At 51.9% G+C, this 22,393-nt stretch overlaps 1 protein-coding gene across 4 annotated transcripts in view; it reads right to left on the bottom strand.

Annotated features, from left to right (window-relative positions):
- Nucleotides 1-22,393, bottom strand: part of Ephb2 (EPH receptor B2) — a 186,217-nt gene that overhangs the window by 2,606 nt on the left and 161,218 nt on the right. For 2 of the 4 annotated variants that reach the window (XM_045150353.1, XM_012948541.2), the window contains exons 7-13: nucleotides 19,073-19,235; nucleotides 16,599-16,707; nucleotides 15,868-15,935; nucleotides 5,563-5,685; nucleotides 4,074-4,321; nucleotides 2,963-3,178; nucleotides 2,317-2,466 (exon numbers count right to left, since the gene is read on the bottom strand). In XM_045150353.1, the coding sequence (XP_045006288.1) occupies nucleotides 2,317-2,466; nucleotides 2,963-3,178; nucleotides 4,074-4,321; nucleotides 5,563-5,685; nucleotides 15,868-15,935; nucleotides 16,599-16,707; nucleotides 19,073-19,235 (1,077 nt within the window). The remainder of the gene's footprint in view (nucleotides 1-2,316; nucleotides 2,467-2,962; nucleotides 3,179-4,073; nucleotides 4,322-5,562; nucleotides 5,686-15,867; nucleotides 15,936-16,598; nucleotides 16,708-19,072; nucleotides 19,236-22,393) is intronic. The other 2 variants (XM_004657541.3, XM_045150352.1) reach the window with 2 other exon arrangements.

Genomic DNA, 22,393 nt, shown 5'->3' with positions numbered 1-22,393 from the left:
TGACCCTTCTGTGTCAGGCTCTACCAGCCCCTCACTCTTCCCATCTGTGAGACTCCTCCTGGCCCTGATGGCTGAAGATGCCCCCCTTTGGCCTCTGCTTGACTCCAGGGTGACCATATTTTCCATTTGAGTGTCATTCAGACCTCTGGGTGGATACCTGCCCCGTCAGTTCCAAAGCTTGGCCCTGAGCCTGGCTGGTACCCCAGTGGCCCACCACGTCTGGGACCCACATCCCCTACTCTTTGGTCAGGAAAAGTTGGCCAAACACTCATTTCCAATCTGCGCCTCAATGGTGACGATTCATCTTCTATAATGTAACCACAATTTGCCCTCTGTTCCAGAAGCTTCAAGCCCTTTCTTTCTACATTTCTTTTTACAAAATTATTGTTATTTATTTATTAGACAGAGAGTGAGAGAGAGAAAGAGAGAGAGAATGAATGAGTGCACCAGGGCCTCTAGCCACTGCAAACTAACTCCAAATGCATGTACCACTAGGTGCAGCTGGCTTATGTGGGATCTGGGGAATCGAACCTGGGTCCTTAGGCTTCACAGGCCAGTGCCTTGACAGCTGAGCCATTTCTCCGGCTCTTTCTTGCCACATTTTTGCAAATGAGAATCCCTGCAGTGGGGCTGGGGTGATAGCTCAGTGGACCACGTGCTTGCTTTCCTTGCAAGCACGAGGTCCTGGGCTTGAGCCCCAGGAGCCACGGAGAACACTAGCGCAGCAGCGGGCAGGCAGACAGACACCACAGGATCACTGGAGCTCACTCTCTAGTCGGTGTAGCTGGGTCGGTAAGTTCTGTCTCAAAGGAAGTGGCCACATTGCTGGGACTACCACCTGAGATTTTCCTCTGGCCTCTACAAGTACACATGTACATGTACACGCACACACGCACACACACACACACACAGCACATACACATGCAAAAGAAAACAAAAAACAAAACCTCTGGCGTGATTTTCAAACACCTCACCACAGAGCTGCTGTAGTTTAGACCTTGACTGTCCCCCAAAGGCCCATGTGCTGAAGGTGGGTCCCCAGCCTATGGCGTTACTGGGGAGGTGGGGGAACCTTTGGGAGGAGGGGCCCAGTGGAAGGGAATTAAGTCACTGGTCACTGGAGGCCTGTCCTAGAAAGGGATGTTGGGATGTGAGCCCCGTCCTTTCTCCTTGCTTCCTGGCTGCTATGAAGTGAGCAGCTCCCTCTGCCATAAACTCCCACCAAGATGCCTACCTCACAGGCCCCGGAGCAACAAGGCAACTGGCTGTAGGTGAAAAACGGTGAGCCAAAACCGAGCTAAGCTGTTCACCTCAAGCATTGACAAGCACTGAGCCTTGCCTTGCTAACCTTTCTGTCCAGTTTCCTCTTCACAACTCCAACCCTCCTCTCAATCTCCTACCTCTGGGCCTTTCCCCCACCCATTGTCCCCACACTCAAAGGTCACTGGTCCTGTGAAGACTTTCTGGTGATGTCACTAGACTGCCCTAGCTTCCAGGCATGACACCTGCCTTCTCCATTTAGCACCTGGCTATAAAAGTTCCTATTGGCCAGGCATGGTGGCACATGCCTTTAATCCCAGCACTTGGGAGGCTGAGTAGGAGGATGGCCGTGAGTTTGAGGCCACTCTGAGGCTACATAGTGAATTAGAGTGAATTATAGCAGCTCTGTGGTGAGGTGTTTGAAAATCACTCCAGAGGTTTTCTTTCTTTTGCATGTGTATGTGCTGTGTGTGTGTGTGTGTGTGTGTGTGCATGCGTGTACATGTACATGTGTGCTTGTAGAGGCCAGAGGAAAACCTCAGGTGGTATTTCCAGCAATGTGGCCACTTCCTTTGAGACAGAACTTACCGACCCAGCTAGACTTGACTAGGTAGTGAGCTCCAGTGATCCAAGGGTTAGAGTGAGACCATATTTCAAAAAGCAAACAAAAAGTTCCTATGACTATATCTGGTCTCTCTAGTTAGGTGGAAATGCCAAAAAGGCAGTCACAGAACTGGGCGTGGTGGTGCACGCTTTTAATCCCAGCACTTGGGAGGCAGAGGCAGGAGGATTATTGTGAGTTCAAGGCCACCCTGAGACTACATAGTGAATTCCAGGTCATCCTAAGTAAGAGTGAGACCCTACCTCGAAAAACAACAACAACAACAACAAAAAACAAACAACTTCAAGGCTAGCCTGGGAAACAATAAGACTCTGTTTTGGGCTGAAGAGATGGCTCACTGGTTAAGTGTGCTTCCTGCACAAGCACGAAGACCTGAGACTGTCTCCCCGACCTTGTTGGCTAGACAGACCCCATCTACCTCCTTGGAGACTTACGTCCTGGTTGGTCATGTCCCAGTAGGGCCGCTCCCCGTAGGACATCACTTCCCACATGACAATACCGTAGCTCCACACATCGCTGGCTGAGGTGAACTTCCGGTACTGGATGGCTTCCGGAGCTGTCCAACGGATGGGGATCTTCCCACCCTGGAGGCCAGAGAAAGGAGGTTGAGCTGTCTGCCTTCTTTCAATGCTCTCCAAGGTGGGCTGCACCTTCCCATGAAACACCTGGATGCTCACCATGCCACTATGCTCCCTGCCCAGCCCAGCATGCTCAGTGCCTGCCTTCCTGGCTGGGTAAACTCTGGTCCCCCCGAGTCCCGCACATGGGGCCTGTGGAATGTGGCACTGTCTCCTTCTCCGGTTCTATTGCTCTATCTATTTCCATCCCAGCCACGTGACCAGCGCTCAGCTTAGATACCACCCGGTTCCCCAGTCCCCCTCTGCCTGCCGGGGCTGGTCTCGGTTCCCAGCTGCTCTGCACTTCACCGTCCCCCACCAGCCTGGGAGCAAGAAGACAGAAGGCTCGCTGCGTGTCTCCCGTCTAGCTCCAGGGCCCAGAGCACGCTTGGCCTGAGCAGGGTCAATGCATCCACCCCGCAGGGGGCAGTGGTTGTGGCCAGGGCCCAGAGCTCCCTCTTACCAGAGCGCTGGTGTAGGTGGGGTCAGAGGTGTCATCCTCCAGGAAGCGCGAGAGCCCGAAGTCGGACACCTTGCACACCAGGTTACTGTTGACGAGGATGTTGCGGGCGGCCAGGTCGCGGTGTACGTAGTTCATGTCTGCCAGGTACTTCATGCCAGCCGCGATGCCCCGCAACATGCCCACCAGCTGGATGACCGTGAATTGCCCATCATTTTGCTTTTGGAGAAGCAGAAAACATGGAGTCAACCAACGGGCCAATGCCAGGGCTCTGGATCCCCTCAGCGTGACAGGCCCCTGCCACCTCTGCCCTGGGCTCCCTGTGGTAAGGACTCAGATTCCCAGGGACCTCAAAGAGAAGCCAGTGAGAGGCCAACTTCAGGATGATGGAGAGAACAGAGGCTCTGAAGCAGAGAGACCCGTATTGGCTCGGATGTTGCCCCTCCCTGGCTGTGTAGGCTTGGACATACGACCCAGCCTCTGCTTGCTCGTTGGCATGTTAAGTGGAGAGAAGCAATCCCGCCTCTCTAGGCTGCTGAGTTAAACAGGAAGGTCCATGGACAACGGTGCCTGGCACATAGTTCCCAAGTGTTTGCTGAATGGCAGTTGGTCTGGGGGCATGTTCCTGTCATCTTGGCCAGTGTTCTTTGTCTCACTGGATGACTGTGATCTCCTGGTGGGGGGCTCTCCCTTGCTGGCTTTGCACTCTGATTTTTCTCCCCCATCCTGTGTAACTCTGGACAACTCCAAAAATATGACTGAAGAATCAAAACACCAGGCTGCATTCTGGGCCCTCACTTGATCCTCTGGCCTATCCTAGGCAAATGCTTCCGGTCTCTGAGCTCACTCCTCAGTGTGTAAGGGGAAGGCTGTCTGAGCATGGATCAGAACGGACCTTAGCTTTTGTGCCAACTCTGAGCCACTGTTTGTGCTTCCTGATTCAGAGACTGCCTCTGAGCTGAGTGGGAAGAAGTGCTACGATTGATTAGCAATGTCTGCTAGGGCAAGACAATGGAAGCTGTGATGATCCGTAAGCCATTGCTGATCCTGGAGGCTGAAGCTACGCCCAGGAGTGCGATTCCAGCCCCACTCATGACACTGGCCCTCTCCCTACCCTGAGGAAGGAGTCCAGAGAGCCATTCTCCATGAACTCGGTGATGATCATCACAGGCGTGCTCTTGGTGACAACACCTTCCAGGTGGATGACATTGGGGTGGTCGAATTGGCCCATGATGGACGCCTCGCTCAGGAAGTCCCGGCGCTGCTTCTCAGTATAGCCCGACTTGAGTGTCTTAATGGCCACAAAGATCTCTCTCTTGCCTGGCAGCTTCAGGTGGCCACTGCAGACCTCGCCAAACTCCCCTGGACAGACACAGTGAGAGAGAGGCAGGACGTCACATGCCAGGCTGGAAGCGCCACCTACCTGTTCCCGTTCAGCTCTGCTCCTGGGGCCTCTGAGTGCTCGTTCTTATCCTGACAGACACAGAACACCTTGGAGAGCAGACCCGGCCACCTTTGGGAGTGGAGAGCAGGTCCTTCGAGGCTGCCCACAGTGTCTGGTTGGGTGGGGGTGGGGTGAGAGCGCAGGGTGACCTGAGGTAGGGTTGGGGCGGACAAAGTGTTAGGAAAGTCCTGGGAATCAGGCTCCAATCCCAATCCCAACTCAGTCTCTAACTTTTGTGCCAGCTCCTGCCTAGCTCCTTGACTCAGCTTTCTTTACTACTCATGAGATAATTTTTTTAAAAAATTATTTATTTCAGGCTGGAGAGATGGCTTAGTGGTTAAGTGCTTGCCTGTGAAGCCTAAGGACCCCAGTTCGAGGCTTGATTCCCCAGGACCCACATTAGCCAGATGCACAAGGGGGCGCACGTGTCTGGAGTTCCTTTGCAGTGGCTGGAGGCTCTGGCGTGCCCATTCTCTCTCTCTCTCTCTCTCTATCTGCCTCTTTCTCTCTCTGTTGCTCTCAAATAAATAAATTTAAAAAAATATTTATTTCATTGTGTGAATGGACATGCCAGAGCCTCTCATGGCTGCAAACGAACTCCAGGGGCTTATGCCACTTTTTTTTTTAGTTTGTTTGTGCTTTTGAGGTAGGGTCTCACTCTGGCTCAGGTTGACCTGGAATTCACATGTAGTCTCAGGGTGGCCTCGAACTCATGGCAATCCCCCTACCTCTGCCTCCCTATTATACCACTTTTTTTTTTTTCAAGGTAGAGTTTTACTCTAGCTGAGGCTCTCCTGGAATTCACTATGGAGTCTCAGGGTGTCCTCGAACTCAGGGCGATCCTCCTACCTATGCCTCCCGAGTGCTGGGATTAAAGGCACGTGCCACCACGCCCGGCTCGATTATACCACTTTTTATGGTTGAAGTGGGGGGGTTGGGAATCGAATCCAGGCCAACAGGCTTTGTGAGCAAGCTGAGCCATCATCTTCCCAGACCCTCAGGAAATAGTTTTACCTCAGGTCCTCTGAGGACCTTTCCCCTGAGTATTCTAAGACTTCAAATGTGAGAGGGCCTTTATGACCCTTCATCCTCATCCTACCCTTCCCTGCAGGTACACTGGACTGGTCTCTCTTACCCATGGCTGAGGCTTGTCACATACCTGCTCCGATCACCTGCTCGATTTTGACGCAGGAGATGTCAATTTCCTTGGCAAACTCCCGTACTGCTTCGTTGGGGTCTTCATAGGTGAAAGGGTCGATGTAGATCTTCATGCCTGGGGTCACTAGGGGACAAGACCAGGCTTGGTTACATGTACGGGCTCAGAATGAACATAAAAGGCAAGCCAGTCCCTCTGTAGAGGAAAGGGCTCCCCTATGGCTTCATAAGAACTGGGTAGCTCTCGAAGGTCACTTGACCCCTCAGGGCCTCACTGAGTTGATGGGCACCAAGTACAGAGGTTGCAGGGACCAGAGAGAGGACAGCTGAGGTGGTAAGTAAGGTCTAGCTCTTGCTGTATTCCAACTCTCACTGATACGAATGACAATGCCTGTTCTGGCCGTGGGCACAGATAAACAAAAGGCCAGATAGGTTTGTTGCCCTGGGATCAAGAGAATCTGGGGCACAAAGTAAAGGAAGAGGAAATCCAAAAGAGAATCAGAGCTCCAGTATAGGATGGGCAGTCCTTAGACTGATGTTCTCAAGGTCCCACCAAGAAGATCTATCTCCTGTCTGTCTCTGCAGGCTCAGCCCAGGATTCTTCGCCACGCCCTCCCAGGTGGGCCCATGAGCCTGGAGGTGCCTCACGCACTAGAGTCTGTGTGCCCTCCACATATAGGACCACTGCCCCGGGCCCCACCAGCCAAGGCGCAAACCTTTCTGGATCCCCAAATTCCCTGGCAATCAACATGAAGCTAGACAGGGGGCATCTAATTTCACTCCTAAGCGAAGAAGAAGGTGATGTGGACATCAAAGACCCAATTCTGACTCAGTCTGATCCAGCAAAACACTTCCAAGGCGGGCAAAGAAGATCGAATCTGTAGATGCCACCGTCTTCTCCCAGGTTGAATTCCTCTGGCCCCGGCTCCCTGCTCTCACTCTGTCCCTGGTGGAAACTGTGACTTCACAGGCTGTTGCCTCTAGGACTTACTCAGGTGCTGGGGTCTCTGGGTAATCATAGGCCATCAGCCCTGTTCAGCCGTGTGACCTTAGACATGGTAATTGACCACTCTGGGTGTCTGCTTCAGATATTCTAATAATCTAGGAGTCAGAGCCTACAACGCAGGGTCTGGCAAACTGTCCTGTTGCCAATAAAGTTTTATTGGAATAAAACTATGCTCAGTTGCTTTGCCCGTGGCTGCCTTCATACCAGTGGCAAGTATGGGTGCCTACAGCCAAGCCTTAGAAAGCCTAAAATGCTCTCCATGTGACTATCCTCTGCTCTAACACCTTGGCCATGTTGGGGAGAGAGAGAGAGAGAGAGAGAGAGAGAGAGAGAGAGAGAGAGAGTAGGGGGGTTTGGGAGGCTAACCCTTTGGGTCAGGTTTGGTGAATTTTGTTCCACATACCAGGGTCTCTTGCTGCTGCAAACAAATGCCCACCCAGCTTTCCATGGGTGGCTGGGGACCTGAACCTGCAATGGCAGCATTATAAACAAGTGCCTTGTTGTTGAGTTGTCTCTCCAGTCCCATTTATTGGCCTTTTTGGATTCAAAAGTAATCCATACTCCTTAAGTTCCAAAAATTGTGGCAATAAATATTATCCAAAAGAAAAAAAGAAACCTGAACAATCTATTCCTGTGGGCTAGACAGAGAGAGAACTCTGCCAGTAAAGTCCTTGCCTGAGATCAGGTCCCCAGAACCCACTTAAAGCCAGACGTGGTAGTGATTGTCTGTAATCCCAGCACTTCCACGTGAGATGAGAGGCAGAGAAGAGAACTTCCCAGCATACGCAGTGGTAAACAACGGAAGACCTGCCTCAGGCAAGGTGGAAGGCGAGGACTGCTACCCAAGGCTGTTCTCTGGCACGCGCGTGCACACACACACACATACACACACAGATTTTTTTTGTTTTTGTTTTTGGAGGTAGGGTTTCACTCTAGTCCAGACTGACCTGGGATTCACTATGTAGTCTCAGGGTGGCCTCGAACTCATGGTGATCCTCCAACCTCTGCCTCCTGAGAGCGGGGATTAAAGGCGTGTGCCACCACGCCCGGCAATTTTTTTTTTTTTTTTTTGTAAGCCGGGTGTGATGGTGTACTTATAATCCCAGCACTGGGAAAGCAGAGATAAGAGGATTGCTGGAGCTTGCTGGCCAGCAAGTCTAGTCCAGTTGGTGAACTCCAGACCAATGAGAGTCTCTGTTTCAAAGGAGTGGCCAGTGTTCCTGAGGAATAACACCTGAGGGTGTCCTCCACCCACACCTGTGTGCATGCACACGTGTGCACACACACACACACACACACACACACACACACACACACACACACACTCCATCCAGGACCTGCCTCACTTCTGCCTTCCAGGCACACAGTAGCTCTCTCTCTCTCAGGGCTCTTCGAGAGAACTGTAGCTCTAGGAGGTCAAGGGACTTGGCCAAGGCCACACAACTGGAGGCAGCCCTGGTCTTTCAGTCTTGAGCCCATAGATGATTTTTCCATACTTGTAGTACTAGGGACTGAACACAGGGCTTTGTGTATGCTAGACAGGCGCTCTACCACGGAGATACCTCCTCCAGCCCCCAGGATGGGTTCTCTCATCACCAAAGTCGCTGCTTCCTAGTCTTGGCTCAGGCCTCTTTCACCTGAATATCAGCTATGACCCTCTTCTTCGAAGTCAGGTTCCTCCGAGCCAGGATCGTCTCTCGGAGATGCTTCCTTGTTCAGACACAAGGCACAGCCCGAGGGTGGTGGTGCCTGGCTCTTAGCCTTCGTCCCAGCAGAACTGGGGATGAGGCTTTTGATGGGGAGGGCAGGAATGAGGACACTCTGGGAGCAAAGGGGAAGATCAGCAGGAGACCACAGCTACCTGGACACCTCCATGGGGAGCAGTCAGGTGACATCCCCAGCCTGGCCTGGGAGCCCTGGTCAGGAGGGCTGTTGCTTATGGGAAGAAGACAAGTGCCTCTGCCTGGCATGGCTGGTACGGCAAGCCCTCTGTGACTGGCACACTGCTCCCTGTTCCTGATTGCCAGTTGCTGTGGCTTGTCGCCAACGGGTCCGTGTGTCGGACCTCAGTGTGGTGAGCTGAGGTGGTGGGACCTCGCAGATGAAGTTCTTGCGGAACCCTGGTTAGTTCTCCCTAGAGGTTAGAGTGAGCCTGACCCGTTCCAGTTCTCACCTGTCTCTCCCTGTGGTCTCCCCACACACGCACTCCTGCCACAGTCCCCCTGCCGCTGTACCCTCAGCAGGGTCAAGCACATGTCCGCATCATGCCTGTGAGCCTCCAGACCAAGAGCTCATTCGTTCCTTCCTTCCTTTTTTTTTTTTTTTTTCTGAGGTAGGGTTTCACTCTAGTCTAGGCTGACCTGGAATTCACTATGTAGTCTCAGGGTGGCCTTGAACTCACGGCAATCCTCTTACCTCTGCCTCCTGAGTGCTGGGATTAAAGGCATGCGCCACCATGCCCAGCTCTCTTTTTGTATTTCTTGAGGTAGGGTCTTATTCTAGCCCAGGCTGACCTGGAATTCACTCTGTAGTCTTAGGCTGGCCTCAAATGCACAGTGATCCTCCTACATGTGCCTCCTGAGTGCTGGGATTAAAGGCATGACAGCTGCCCTTTCTATTTATTTATTTATTTATTTATTTTGAGGTAGGGTTTCACTCTAGTCCAGGCTGACCTGGAATTCACTATGTAGTCTCAGGGTGGCCTCAAACTCACAACAATCCTCCTACCTCTGCCTCCCAAGTGCTGGGATTAAACATGTGTGCCATCATGCCTGGCTTATCCTTTCTTTAAAATTTTTTTTAAAAATTAATTTATTTGAGCATGTGTGTGAACACACACACACACACACACACACACACACACACACCATGGCCTCTCACCATTGTAAAAGAATGTCAGACATTTGCACCACTTTTTTTGTGGGGGGAGTTTCAAGGTACTGTCTCACCCTAGCCCAGGCTGACCTAGAATTCACTCTGTATTCTCAGGCTGGCCTTGAACTCACAGTAATCTGCCTACTTCTGCCTCGCTGGTGCTGGGATTAAAGATGTGAGCCACCATGCCTGGTTGCATCACTTTTTGATTCTGGCTTATGTGGGTGGCTTGGAAATTGAATCTGGGATGGCAGCCTTTGCAAGCAAGGGTCTTTAACTGCTGAGTCATCATCCTATGGCCCCTCCTCCCTCCAAGCTTCCTTTCTTTATACATGGCTCAGAATCAGGTGTTTTGTGACGGCAACAGACAGTGGACTGTTATGCTAGCTAAAGCATCATTGACAGGACTCCAGACTCGCCCCCTTTGAGCTCATGCTCTCTCCCCAAGTGCACCTCCTCTGAGATGCCTTCCAGGATTCCTCCAGTGCTGACTGTCCCTTGAGGTTCCACAGCTATGTTCTACTCATCTGCTGTCTGTGTGGCTTTTGGAAACTGGGCCACAGCTCCCCAACACTCATACCCACAACCCCCTCCTTCCACTTTCTGGAACTCTCTGTTGCCTGGGAGCATTTTACCTTCCCCTTCAGGAGGACGGAGGCCATAGCTGTCTCATTGCTGCTAACTCCCAGGGCATGGCACACAGCAGGTGCTCAATGAATGCTTACTGAAGATCACAGCATCATTCATCTACACTCTTTCTTTCTCTCTGGCCCGAGAATTTGGAGAAATCTACAGCTCTGTCTCTTGGAGAAGTAGTCCATATTCCATCTATGATACTGGGGTGTTTATAGGCCGGGGGAAGTTCCAAGGATCTATGAACCTCAAGTTACAGGCGTTTGCTGTAAGGTGTTGTCTCTGTAGCATATACAAAGAGGTAGTATACAGTAGATGCTTAGTAGATACCTCCTAACTATATATTTAGTCTATCAGGTCCAGGGTCTGTTCTAGGCAGCTTTAGGTATGCACGTGTGTGTGTGCATGTGTGGTGTGGGTAAACACACGTGTCTGTGTGTGTGGACACCAGAGGTTGACATCGGTTGTCTTTCTCAGTTGCTTCCCACCTTACTCTTTGAGACAGGGTCTGGACTTGCTAGCCAGTGAGCCCTGGGGCTTCCTGTCTCTCCTTCGCCAGCATGCTCGTCATTCTACGTGGGCGCTGGGGATTCAAACTCAGGTCCTTGTGCTTGTGCAGCCAGCGCTGTGCCCACTATGATGGCTAACCTCTCTCCTTTCAATTTGACAGGGCTTGGAATCACCACGGACACAAATCTCTGGGCGTGCCTATGAGGGAGTATCTAGACTAGGCTGAGGTGGGAAGGCCTAACTGTGGGTGGCCATCCCCCGGGCTGCGGTTCTGGACTGGAGAATGGGGGAGCTGGCTACGCAGCTGCCTCAGCTCCTGCCATGTGCCTTCAGCCATGAGAGCCTGTAACCTTGAATGGTGAGCTGAGACAAACCCTCCCTTCCTTAAATTGATTTCTGTCAGGTGATTTGGCTTCATGATGAGAAAGTTAGCTACTAAGTCCTGAGTCCTGAGCCATTGTCCCAGACCAAGAAAATCTACTGCACTGAGTACAGCGTGAGAAAAAGCACAGAAACATAATTGTTACCTGTTCAAAGAAGCGTGATTACTATCACTATTACATGAACACCACTATCATTATTACTACTACTATTATTACTATTATTATTATTATTTGAGGAAGGGTATCACTCTAGCCCAGGCTGACCTAGAACTCACAATGTAGTGTCAGAACACTGCTATTTTTCCTTTTTTTTTTTTTTGGTTTTCGAGGTAAGGTCTCACTCTAGCCCAGGCTGACCTGGAATTCCCTATGGAGTCTCAGGGTGGCCTCGAACTCACAGTGATCCTCCTACCTCTGCCTCCCGAGTGCTGGGATTAAAGGCGTGCGCCACCACGCCCGGCAGAACACTGCTATTTTTAAAAAACATTATTTTATTTATTTGAAAGAGGCAGACAGAAAGAGAAAGAGAGAATGGATATGCTAGGGCCTTCAGCCACTGCAAACAAATCCAGACACATGTGCCACCTTGTGCATCTGGCTTACGTGGGTCCTGGGGAATCGAACCTGTGTCCTCTGGCTTCTCAGGCAACCACCTTAACTGCTAAGCCACCTCTCCAGTCACCACTGCTATTATTTTAACACTGACTGATTCATTTACTCCTCATAGAGAGGTGAAAGAAGCTTCCTTCCCTCCTCAGCCCCCTAGAGATGCCAAGGCTCAGAGACGTTTGGTGCCTTCCCCAAGGTCACCCAGCTGGCCCCATGGCACAGCAACGGTGAGGAACAAGGTGAGGGCTTCTGGCTCCACATCCAGCACCTTAGAGCTTGGACTCCACCGGATGATGCTGACCAGGCACACCCATCCCTGGGCTGCCGCTGCCTCCCCCGTCCTGGCCTTGCAAGACTGCGTGTGGCTGTGGGATCCCAGGGTAGCAGAGCTTTGCAGAGAACAGAGTCTTGCTCGGCTCTGTGGGGCAGGGCAGGGAGTGGGGAACTCAGGCTTAAAATGTATTGATCTCTGAATGAATCCTGGGAACTATTTTTAAAACAAACCTCACCCATTTCACTGTGTCTGACTCACGCTCTAAATCACCAACAGTCCCAAATGGCCCCAGGTGGATGGAGTGGGTGGGCTGGCCTCGCTGTGCACTTATGCAGCACAGGGTCACCACGGCACGGGTGTGGACCCTGGCTCCTTCCCAGAGCTGCCGCGTGGTCTGTGCCCGTTTCCACTCTCAAAGCAGGACATCATGGACATCGCAGAGGTGAGCTTGAGAACAAATGGAATGCATGCAATGTGGCTACCACATCCGGGACCATGATGCACACCCAGAGCTGGAGGGAGTGTCGCCGTTTATGACTTATTTCTAGTGCACGTAATGTGCTCAAGTGTGACTGTCTTGTCCTGTGACCCTCTCATTGTGTTCTTGTGTAGAAACCTCTTTTGGGGGAGGGGAGATGGCTCAGTGGGTAAGAGCGCATGCTGCACAAGACTGACAACTCAACTTGGATCCCCAGGACCCATACAGAAAAGAAAAATCCATGCAGAAAACAAAGTGCATGCTTGTAACCCCAGAGCTGAAGGTGGCCCAGATAGGAGCATCACTGGGATTGACGGTCAGCCAAACTAGGCAAATACATAAGTAAATAATGAAAATGGAGTGAGCTCCAGGTTCAGTGAGAGACCCCGTCTCAAGGAAACAACGCAGCAGACAGACAGAGGAGGATGTCTCTGCTCTCCTCTGGTCTGTGCATGTGTGCACACAGGGCATGTACGCCTGCACACAAATGTGCAAACACACACACACACACACACACACACACACACACACATCCCACATATACAAACATAGAAGAAAGTGGGCTGGAGAAATGGCTTAGTGGTTAAGGTGCTTGCCTGCAAAGATTAAGGTCTCAGGACCCACATAAGCAGATGCACAAGGTGGCACATGTGTCTGCAGTTCGTCTGCACTGGCTGGAGGCCCCAGCATGCCCATATTCTCTCTCTCTTTCTCAGAAATAAATAAATAAAATAAAAAAAAGAAGAAAGTACTTTTCCATCTCTGTAGTTACTTCTAAAATCTTCTGGGAATTTTAACGGCTTAATTACTTTTACATTTATGTCCAAAGTGCTTTCTAAGCCTGAGAACATTCCCCGAAAACCGTGTGAGCCCAAGGCGTCTCCAGGCCGGCAGCAAATGCGCCGCTGCGTCCTACCACCTCCCTCACCTCCCGGCTACCATCCAGTCTACCTGCCCTACATGGCTCCAACAGCCACGGCCCCGGTCCCCTGGCTTGTTCTCCATATATCAGCAGGAGAAGCTCCGCAGGGACCGTATCTCAGAGCATGCCAGGCCTCTGCTTAGTAGCTTCGGTGGCTCTCTGAAGCCAAGGTCCCCCATGGCGGGCAACACTCGGCACGTGGATGCTCGCGCCCACTGTGCCCCAGCCACACGGGTCTCTTCCTTGCTCCGGCTGCAGGGCACTTGGCACCGGTGGTCCCCACGGGCTGCAATGCTCTCCCCTCAGCTGTCTCTGAGCAGCGCGCTCCCCCAGCGCCTTGTGTCTGTGCTCGGCAGCTCAGCCTGTGCGTGCTCTTCATATGTTCATGGTCCCTCCCTTCCTTTTTTTTTTTTTCCCTCTTTCTTTTTTCTTTCTTGGTGTGTGCACGTTTGCATGTTCATGTGTGTGTGACTGTGGATGTGAGCGTGCCACGGCATGTGTGTGGAGGTCAGAGGGCGATTCTCAGGGTTGGTCCTCACCTGCCTCTCGTTCGTGGCAGGGTCTCTCGTAGCTCACTGCTCTGCACACCAGACTAGCTGGTCTGTGAGCTTCCAGGAAGCTCTTCTGCCTCCACCTTCCCTCTTGCTGCAGCTGTGCTGGGCTTACAGAAAACCCAGCACAGCTCCTGGCTTTCGAGTGGGGTCTGAACTCAGGTACTCACAATTGCGTAGCTTGTGTCTTATTCACTGAGTCATCGGCACAGCACACCCCCCTACTTTTTTTGAGATAGGGTCTCACTCCAGCCCAGGCTGACATGGAACTTACTCTGTAGACCCCAGCTGGCCTCAAACCCATGGTAATTCTCCTACCTCTGCCGCTCAAGTGCTGGGATGAAAGGAATGAGACACCATGCCCGGCTCATTTCTTTTTTTTCGGAATAGGGTCTCATGTGGCCCAGGCTGACTTCAAACTTGCTATGTCACTGGGGATGACCTTGAACGTCTCAGCCTACTGCCTCTACCTCCCCAAGTGCTGGGATTGCAGGTATGTACCACCATGCCTGGTTAGGCAGGCTCTCTGCCAGTTGGGCTGCACCCCCAACCCTTGTTAAATGGGTTCTTCTTCCCACACCCGCACAGTAGACTATGAGTTCTCACACAGGCCCGGATACTCAGTTTGCTTACTCGGTGTGCTCAGGACCTAGGACAGTGCCCGACATTTCGGTCTTCCCAGCCCAGAGTGTGGCAATGGAGGGATGGGATGAGGCACTTCCTTCCCAGAGGCCAGCCGGGGTACCCACTGGGCACTGAATGAGCAGGTAAAGACCGAACTTCCCTTTAACCTTTACAATCTATCTCCGGATAGTAGTGGGAAGCAGGCGCTCGTGTGCACGCTCACCTGGCCTTCTGCTCTGTCACACTTGGCCTAGCACACAGGATGGGACAGTAAGGGAACAAGGGACCTGGGTGGGGGAAAATGGCCCCCTGAGGAGACACGGGGAACAAGACAGGGAGCCCTGGAGGGACAGCCACAGAGTGAGGGTGAAGCTTGCTGCCTTTCTGTCCCTTCAGAGCCTGGGGCTTGTTTTAAAATATTTAGTCATTTGTTCGTGCATGAGTGTAGGTACGCTAGGTTCTGTAGCTGCTGCAAACAAATGTCTACCTGGTTTTATGTGTGTGGCTGGGGAATTAAATTTGGTTTCTCAAGCAAGTGCTTTTAACCATTGAGAAATCCAGTCCTTGGTTGCTTTATTTTTTTTTTTTAAGCAAGGTTTCACTCTAGCCCAGGCTAACCTAAACTTACTCTGTAACCCAGGCTGGCCTCAAACTCACAATGATCCTCTAACCTCGGCTTGGGGTTACAGACACGTGCCGTCACACCTGGCTTTAAATATATCCTAGGCTGGCCTCAAACTCATGATCCTCCTGCCTCATTTTCTCTCTTTCTCTCTCTCTCTCTCTCTCTCTCTCTCTCTCTCTTTTTTTTTATGCGGTAGGGTCTCACTCTAGCCCAGGCTGACCTGGAATTCACTGTGTAGTCTGAGGGTGGCCTCGAACTCATAGCGATCCTCCTGCCTCTGCCTCCGGAGTGCTGGGATTGAAGGTGTACACCACCACGCCTGGCCTTGCCTCATTTTCTTTAGCATTTGCTTACTGACATGTACTATAACTGATGAACTTGGGGTTTTCATTCATTCATCCACTCATTCATTTCATTCTTCTATCCCACAGACATGAATCCAATGTCTACTATATGCTGGGCACCCTATTGGTGCCAAAGAGACTTTAAGACTCAAGTGCTCCTGCTGTAATGGTGGGGAGACCATACGATAGCTTTGACAGTGCCTCCAGTAAGAAGGGATATGCCAGCTCAAAGACGGAAGACCTGAGATGCAGTGTGAGGAGTCAGTGAAGGTTCCTGGTGTCTTACATAGACGAGGCCATGACCAGAAGTACAGAGAAAAGAATAGGTGCCTAGGCCAAGGAGATGGAGGGAGCCTGTCACATTCAGGGGTCTGCTTGATGTTCAGTGTGGAGGGAGAGGGTGAGCGAGGCTAGAGAGGTCCCTGGGGAAGTGACAGTGATGGCCCCAAGGGTGCGGGCAGGCTGGTTGTACGTACTGTGGCCACTGGTGTAATGCTGCAGCTTGTCCGTGTACTCCGAGTCGGCGCGCTCAAACCCCCGTCTTCTGGAACAAGAGCAAAGGGCTGGAGCCACCTGGATGCGCCCGGGGATCAGGCAGCCATGGTGGGTGGTGGGGAAAGAGGGGATGGGGTGCTTCCTCTCTGACCCTGGCCTAGCAGCCTCCTGGCTCCACTTGTCCCTTCCCATCCCTCCTGCTCCAAACCCAGGTTCCCCATCCCCTCTCTAGCCATGCCCCTTCTAGGAATAGAATAGAGTCATTAGCTATGGCTTCTGTCCTCAATAACCCCAGTCTATCTGATTCTATGGTCCAGTCTATTGGAAAGTTGCAGGGGGAGGATCTCTTTTCTGTGCATGTGTGTGAGAGCAGGTATGCCTGTGTGCACATGTCTGCAGAGGCCAGAGAACAACCCCAGGTGTCATTCCTCTTGGGAGCCATCCAGTTTTTTCTTTTTGAGACAGGATCTCTCACCGGCCTGGGGCTCATCAAGTAGGCTAGACTGCCTGGCCAATGCGCTGCAAGGCAGGAACCCTCTTGTTTCTGCCTCCCCGGTGGCGGGATTAGAGTGTATAACTTGTCAGAGGTGACACCTACCCCCACGGGATGACGGCCAAGGGTCACCCAAGGTGTCCTGGCCTATGAGAGCCCCCCTCGTGGCTCCCCCACTTCCAGAAGGGGCTCAGGACCAGGACCGGTGTCGCCACCCACCTGTTACACACAATGGCAATGACAACCACAGCGATGAGGAAGACCAGGCCAGCGGCTGAGGAACCGACGATGAGAGGCAGCTTCTCCTGGATGCTTGTCTGGTACTCGGCTGCGGAGAAAGGGCAGCGGACGCTCAGCCTGGCTTGGGATCGCCCTGTCCTCACCCTCTACCCTGCTGGTCTCTGGGGAACCCCTGGATGCTGACCTTGTCTCAGCACCTGCCAAACGCTGTGCAGGGAGTGAGCCACAGCTACAAGGAAGCTCGGGTAAGCCCGTGGACAACCTCCTCTTTCACAGGAGCGTGAGAACACGCACACGTGCATGTGCACGCCTGCGGACGCCAGAAGACAACCTCAGGTGTTGTTCCTCTGAGGAGCCACCAACTTTTTAAATTTTGTTAAGGAAATTATTTTATTGGGAGAGAATGGGCACATCAGGACTTCCAGCCATTGCAAACGAGCTCCAGATGCATGTGCCACTTTGTGCATCTGGCTCAACGTGGGTACTGGGGAGCCAAACCTGGGTCCTTTGGCTTTTCAGATAAGCACCTTAGCCCCTAAACCATCTCTCCAGTCCTCATCCAACTTTTTTTAAACATGGGATCGTTCAGTGGCCTAGAGTCTGCCAAGTAGATTGTCTGGTCAACCCAAGCTTCCTCCCCTAGACGGGAATATCAACGGCGCCATGTATGTCTGCAGCAACTGTGGCAAAGCCATCTCCTTCTCTATGCCTCTGACCCCTTGTGTATAAGATGGGAGGAGAGCAGTCCCGTCTCATGGGATTGTGGCTAACGCTCTGGCAATTGCTGCTATATAGCCAATACTCAGTAAGCACTGACCAGTGCGGTTGCTATTTCCTGGGACACTTATGGTGACTCCTGGCCATAGTCTGTGAGGCGCTTAGTATCATGAGATGACTCCGTACAGTTGAGGAAGTCGAGCTGAACAAGGTCAGGGTCTGCCTGGGGTCATCCAGGCAGGAAGAAGGCGAAGCCAGCAAGAGAACCCAAGTCTGCCCGACCTGGGCTGGGGCTTAAATGAGACAGTGCGCAGACGCACTTGGCAATTGCTAGGCTGGAGATATAGGCGTCTCTCAGTCTGCTCCCTGTGCCAACTGTGCCAGTGTCCTTCTTCATTTTATTACTAGGAGCAAAAGCTTGTCAAAGTGGGGGATGAGGTCAGCTTGGATCCTTAGTGTGGCAGGGCCTGGCAACATTTGCTGTCAAGAGAGGGACTCCGGGGCTGGAGAGATGGCTTAGCGGTTAAGCGCTTGCCTGTGAAGCCTAAGGACCCCGGTTCGAGGCTCGGTTCCCCAGGTCCCACGTTAGCCAGATGCACAAGGGGGCGCACGCGTCTGGAGTTCGTTTGCAGAGGCTGGAAGCCCTGGCGCGCCCATTCTCTCTCTCTCCCTCTATCTGTCTTTCTCTCTGTGTCTGTCACTCTCAAATTAAAAATAAATAAATTAAAAAAAAAAAAGAGGGACTCTGTACAGTGCCCCCGTCTCCAGTCAGTGAACTCATCCCGCAGGAAAAGTGGCTCAGAGAGTACAGAGGAGGTGCATGCTGGGAGACAGGGAGAGCCTGAATGATGGCAGAAATTTTGGGGTCCAGGAGCGTTTGAAGGGTTCACCCGGACAAAGGCCAAGGCCCACAGCCAAAGGCTGAACAAGGCTAAGAAACAATGCTGTGATCTGGCCCAGGAAAGGAGCCATGGAGCTCTGCTGGTTGGTGACAGGACTTCCAGCAAGGCCAAGTAGGACTTTACTATATATGTGCTAGACTCCTCAGCCTTAGAGCTGATAGACATGATAATGGCAAAGCTATTGTCATCCCCTTTTATAGATGAGCAGACCAAGGGTTAGAGAGGCGAGTGACATGCTTGAGCCCACACTTAGGGCTGAGTTAGCAGTGGGATTCTCATCTGCTGGGTTCAGAGATCACATACATCTCTTTTAAGTCTGGCTACTCTTTACAGATTATTAAAGCAGAAAAGGTGTTCAGAGTCCATGTAGTCCAAGATTGGGAAGCACATACAACAAATAGGCCCATTCCCTTGCCCAGGGCAGACATTGCTAATCTATCCCAGCACGTCTTCCTACTGAACTTAAGAGGTGGCTTCAAGATTCTCAGTGCTGTCACAAGTCACTGGAGTTGTATTTAGATAAAGTGTTGACTCTCTATAATGCCGTTTTATAGAGAACAATCTCGAACAGGGAAAGGAAGGGACTTGATCAGAATAGATCCGAAGCATCAGGGGAGAGGAAGTGGCCTGGCTGATATGATGGTAGTGGGCCAAGAACCAGAGGCTCCATGAATGGCTGACTGTGCCGTTTGTATGGTGCACACAGGTTCTTGTCCAAGAGGGAGAGAGGTTGCCATCTTTTCAGTTGGTATGGGCCTTGTAGGAATGGGGTCCTGCACTTGCTGGTTTGTGGAGTCAACACCCTCCTCCTGCACCCCTGCACCCTCCACTCACCTTCTGTCATGGTCTGGAAGTACATCTTGCCGCTGTAGCGCCCGTAGCCTGCCACGGTGCGTGCCCGCACCTGGAAGACATAGATGGCGCCGGCTTTGAGGCCCTGCACGGTGACCGTGTTGGTGGGGCTTTTTATGGCTGTGGCGTTGTACTCACTGAGCTCCTGCCGGGGAACAGAGAAGACAGTTAGTGAGGGTGTTACCCACGGCAAGCAGGCCCTCCCTTGTGACAAGTTTCTCAGCCACACCTGTGCTGTGTGACTTAGTGGTGCTTCCCACAGGAGCAGGTAGAGGATAGTTCCCTACCATGGATGTTGGCTTTAGGCACGTGGCATGCTTTGGCCATTGGGCCATCCTAGTGGGCATGGCGCAAGCTTCCTATGAGCGCTCTGGCTTGGTATCTATAGTAGCTACTTTCTCATCGCTGGGACAAAACTCCCAACCAGCAGCAGCTGATGGAAGGGAAAGGTTCATTTCAGGCTTACAGTTTCAAGGAGAAGTTTCATCACAGCAGGGAAAGCATGTCAGAATACACACCTAGGGTGTCACATCTTGTCAAATCTTGCTGGGAGGAAGCAGCACGAGTGAGCTAGTTATGAGCACCCACCAGAGCCAGACTAACAAACCTCAGGGCTGGCCCTCAGCAGCACACCTTCTCCAGCAAGTCTCCACCAACTGGAGATGAAGTGGATTTAATCACAAACACTATGGGCTATGGGGGATATTTTATATTCAAATCAGTGAAACGTCCATGTTTCTAACACGTGCCAAGAGAGGGGTCTGTGGGTAACAGCTGGTCCCAGGATAAGAAACAAGTGGGGACACCGAGTCCGCTCCTTGGCTGAAGCAGGGCCGCTCCAGCTGACCCACACACGTAAATCCATGAGCAAGGAAAGTAGACACCCCTTGTATGCCACTGTGTGTGTGTGTGTGTGGGGACTGTTCTGCAGCACCAGTTCAGCAAGAGCTGCCTAACACACCTACATGGAGTGGCTACTGTGTGCAGACCCTAAGGACCAGACTCAGTTCTTTTTTTTTCTTTAAATTATTTATTTATTTATTTGCGAGCGATAGACATAGAGAGAAAGACAGATAGAGGGAGAGAGAGAGAATGGGCGCGCCAAGGCTTCCAGCCTCTGCAAACGAACTCCAGACGCATGCGCCCCCTTGTGCATCTGGCTAACGTGGGACCTGGGGAACCGAGCCTTGAACCGGGGTCCTTAGGCTTCACAGGCAAGCGCTTAACCGCTAAGCCATCTCTCCAGCCCCAGACTCAGTTCTTGAAGACAGTAGACAGGGAGCCCATCTTATTACTTCTGTACCTGCCTCCACTCTGTGCCTTGCAGGGTTATGTGGAAGGAGCCCTGTTCAGCCTCAGCACACTTGGATAAAGCGAGAGCCGAGGCCCAGACAGGGAGAGGGAGAGCACTGCTCAAAGTCGCACTTATCAGCTGGAGACTGCTTTGGAACTCCAAACTGGGCTTTGAAGGGAGACATCTCTAGTGTCCACAGACTTGGGTAAATGGGACTTAATGGCCCCTCCTTTGGTCCTGGCTTACCAAGTGTTACCCAGGGCCAGCTGAGGAATCTCACTCAGGATGAGGACCTGGCTAAGCTCGGGGACTGCCGATGTAGCAAGGCTTTACGGCAGTGATGGGCCCTCAAGAAATCCATCAGTTACTCAACAGGCCTTCCCCAGTGCCTTCTTTGTCCTGGGGCCTTGGCTGGGTATTGAGGTCCCACAAGGGACAAGGCCTGGCTTCAGAGCTCCACTCAGCATAACGGCGTGGGGATCTCAGCCTTTAGAAGATTGGGAAGTTTTGGGGGACACTGATGCACACCTCTGAACCCTATGCAACAGAAGGCACTTCTAATCGCACGTGTGGGTCATGTACACGTCCTGGAAACCCCTGCGGGGACAGTGGGAATCACTGTGAGCACTGATGCCGTAGGCGTGAAAGCAAGACTTCCTGGATGACCTCTGTGGACTGTCTCTCTTCCTTCACCTGTCATTTGGGGTCATAAGAGAGGACGAATGACTCTGTGGGTATGAACGGCTCACACAGGTAGGGTAGGCACAGTGAGCTAAGGTGATGAGGTTTGGCCTTCATGAAGACCTGAAGGCAGAGAAATCTCCCCAGAGAATAGGGAGTCTTGGCCTGGAACATTCAAGAAGTCACCCAGGAGAGTAAGGGCTTTCACGGCAGAAGGAACAGCAGATATGAAGCTGGGGCACAAGAAAGAGCTTGGGACCCAAGGCCAGAGAGGATGCAGGCCTGACAATAACCGTTTCCATCTGGCAGTTCCCTGCTCATTCAAGACCTAGCACACCTCTGTTGGGGACATACCCTGAATGTGCCAGCTACGAGCCGTAGGCCCACAGCATCCTCCTTTACATATCGTTCTGATAAATGTGCCCATATTCTCTAAGGATGTCGGTTCCCTAAGAGCAAGGACTATATCCTTCATCTCGAGATCCCAGGCTCAGTCCACTGTAGGCACTCACTATTGACATAAATGAACATCCAACGTTCAAAATCTCCAAGATCTTGGATGCAGTGCCTGGATTTACCACTAGGTGCCGCTATGCAACATGGAATCTGTTCCAGCTCAAAGCTGGGATTGGAGTCTGCCATCTGGGTGTGTGTCCACTTAGGGATGTTGGGGGATGTTTAAGTTCCTGATTATATGAATGACAGGAGAGGTAACTGCTCGTGTCACACGTGCCTCACGAGAGTTAGGAACCAACCTGAGTCAGATCATTTTTCTAAAGCTGGGCAATGAATGGAGACAGGGCTGGGCTCTGTTTTAAATATCAGTTCTTTTTCCGCTTATGCATCATGATCTTGGGAAGGACCCTTCACTTTCCTGAGCCTTTGCCTTCCACTCCAGACAATGGAGCAGTAAATGCTATGTCCCCCCACCCTCCACCCAGAATTCGATCAGGCAGCTCCAGGATGGGGATGCCAGAGATATTGATTCATTTCCACCTCTGTCTGCAGTACTGTGAGCTGAACAGTGATTGATTAATCACTATTGGTTAGCTGAACAGTGATTAATCGCTATCGGTTAGCTGAATAGTGATTAATCGCTGTTAGCTAGCTGAACAGTGATTAATCACTATCAGGTGATGGGGAGAAGTATAATGAAGTCCTCCCGTCCTCAGTATGTGCCCTAACTCAGAGACTCGGGGCCAGCAGATGATGTCCTTGGTCCCCAGCCTTGGTTTTCTGTCTCTAGCAGGATAACAGCAGCAGGTACTGTGAGGGATCAATGGGGAGATCAGAGGGTATATAGGGAGATTATAGTAGAAGACAGAGAG

This window comes from Jaculus jaculus, chromosome 5 (genome assembly GCF_020740685.1).
Source record: "Jaculus jaculus isolate mJacJac1 chromosome 5, mJacJac1.mat.Y.cur, whole genome shotgun sequence".
Classification (NCBI taxonomy): domain Eukaryota; kingdom Metazoa; phylum Chordata; class Mammalia; order Rodentia; family Dipodidae; genus Jaculus; species Jaculus jaculus.
The sequence above is the reverse complement of the archived record's forward strand: the minus strand, read 5'-3'. Positions and strand labels throughout refer to the sequence as shown.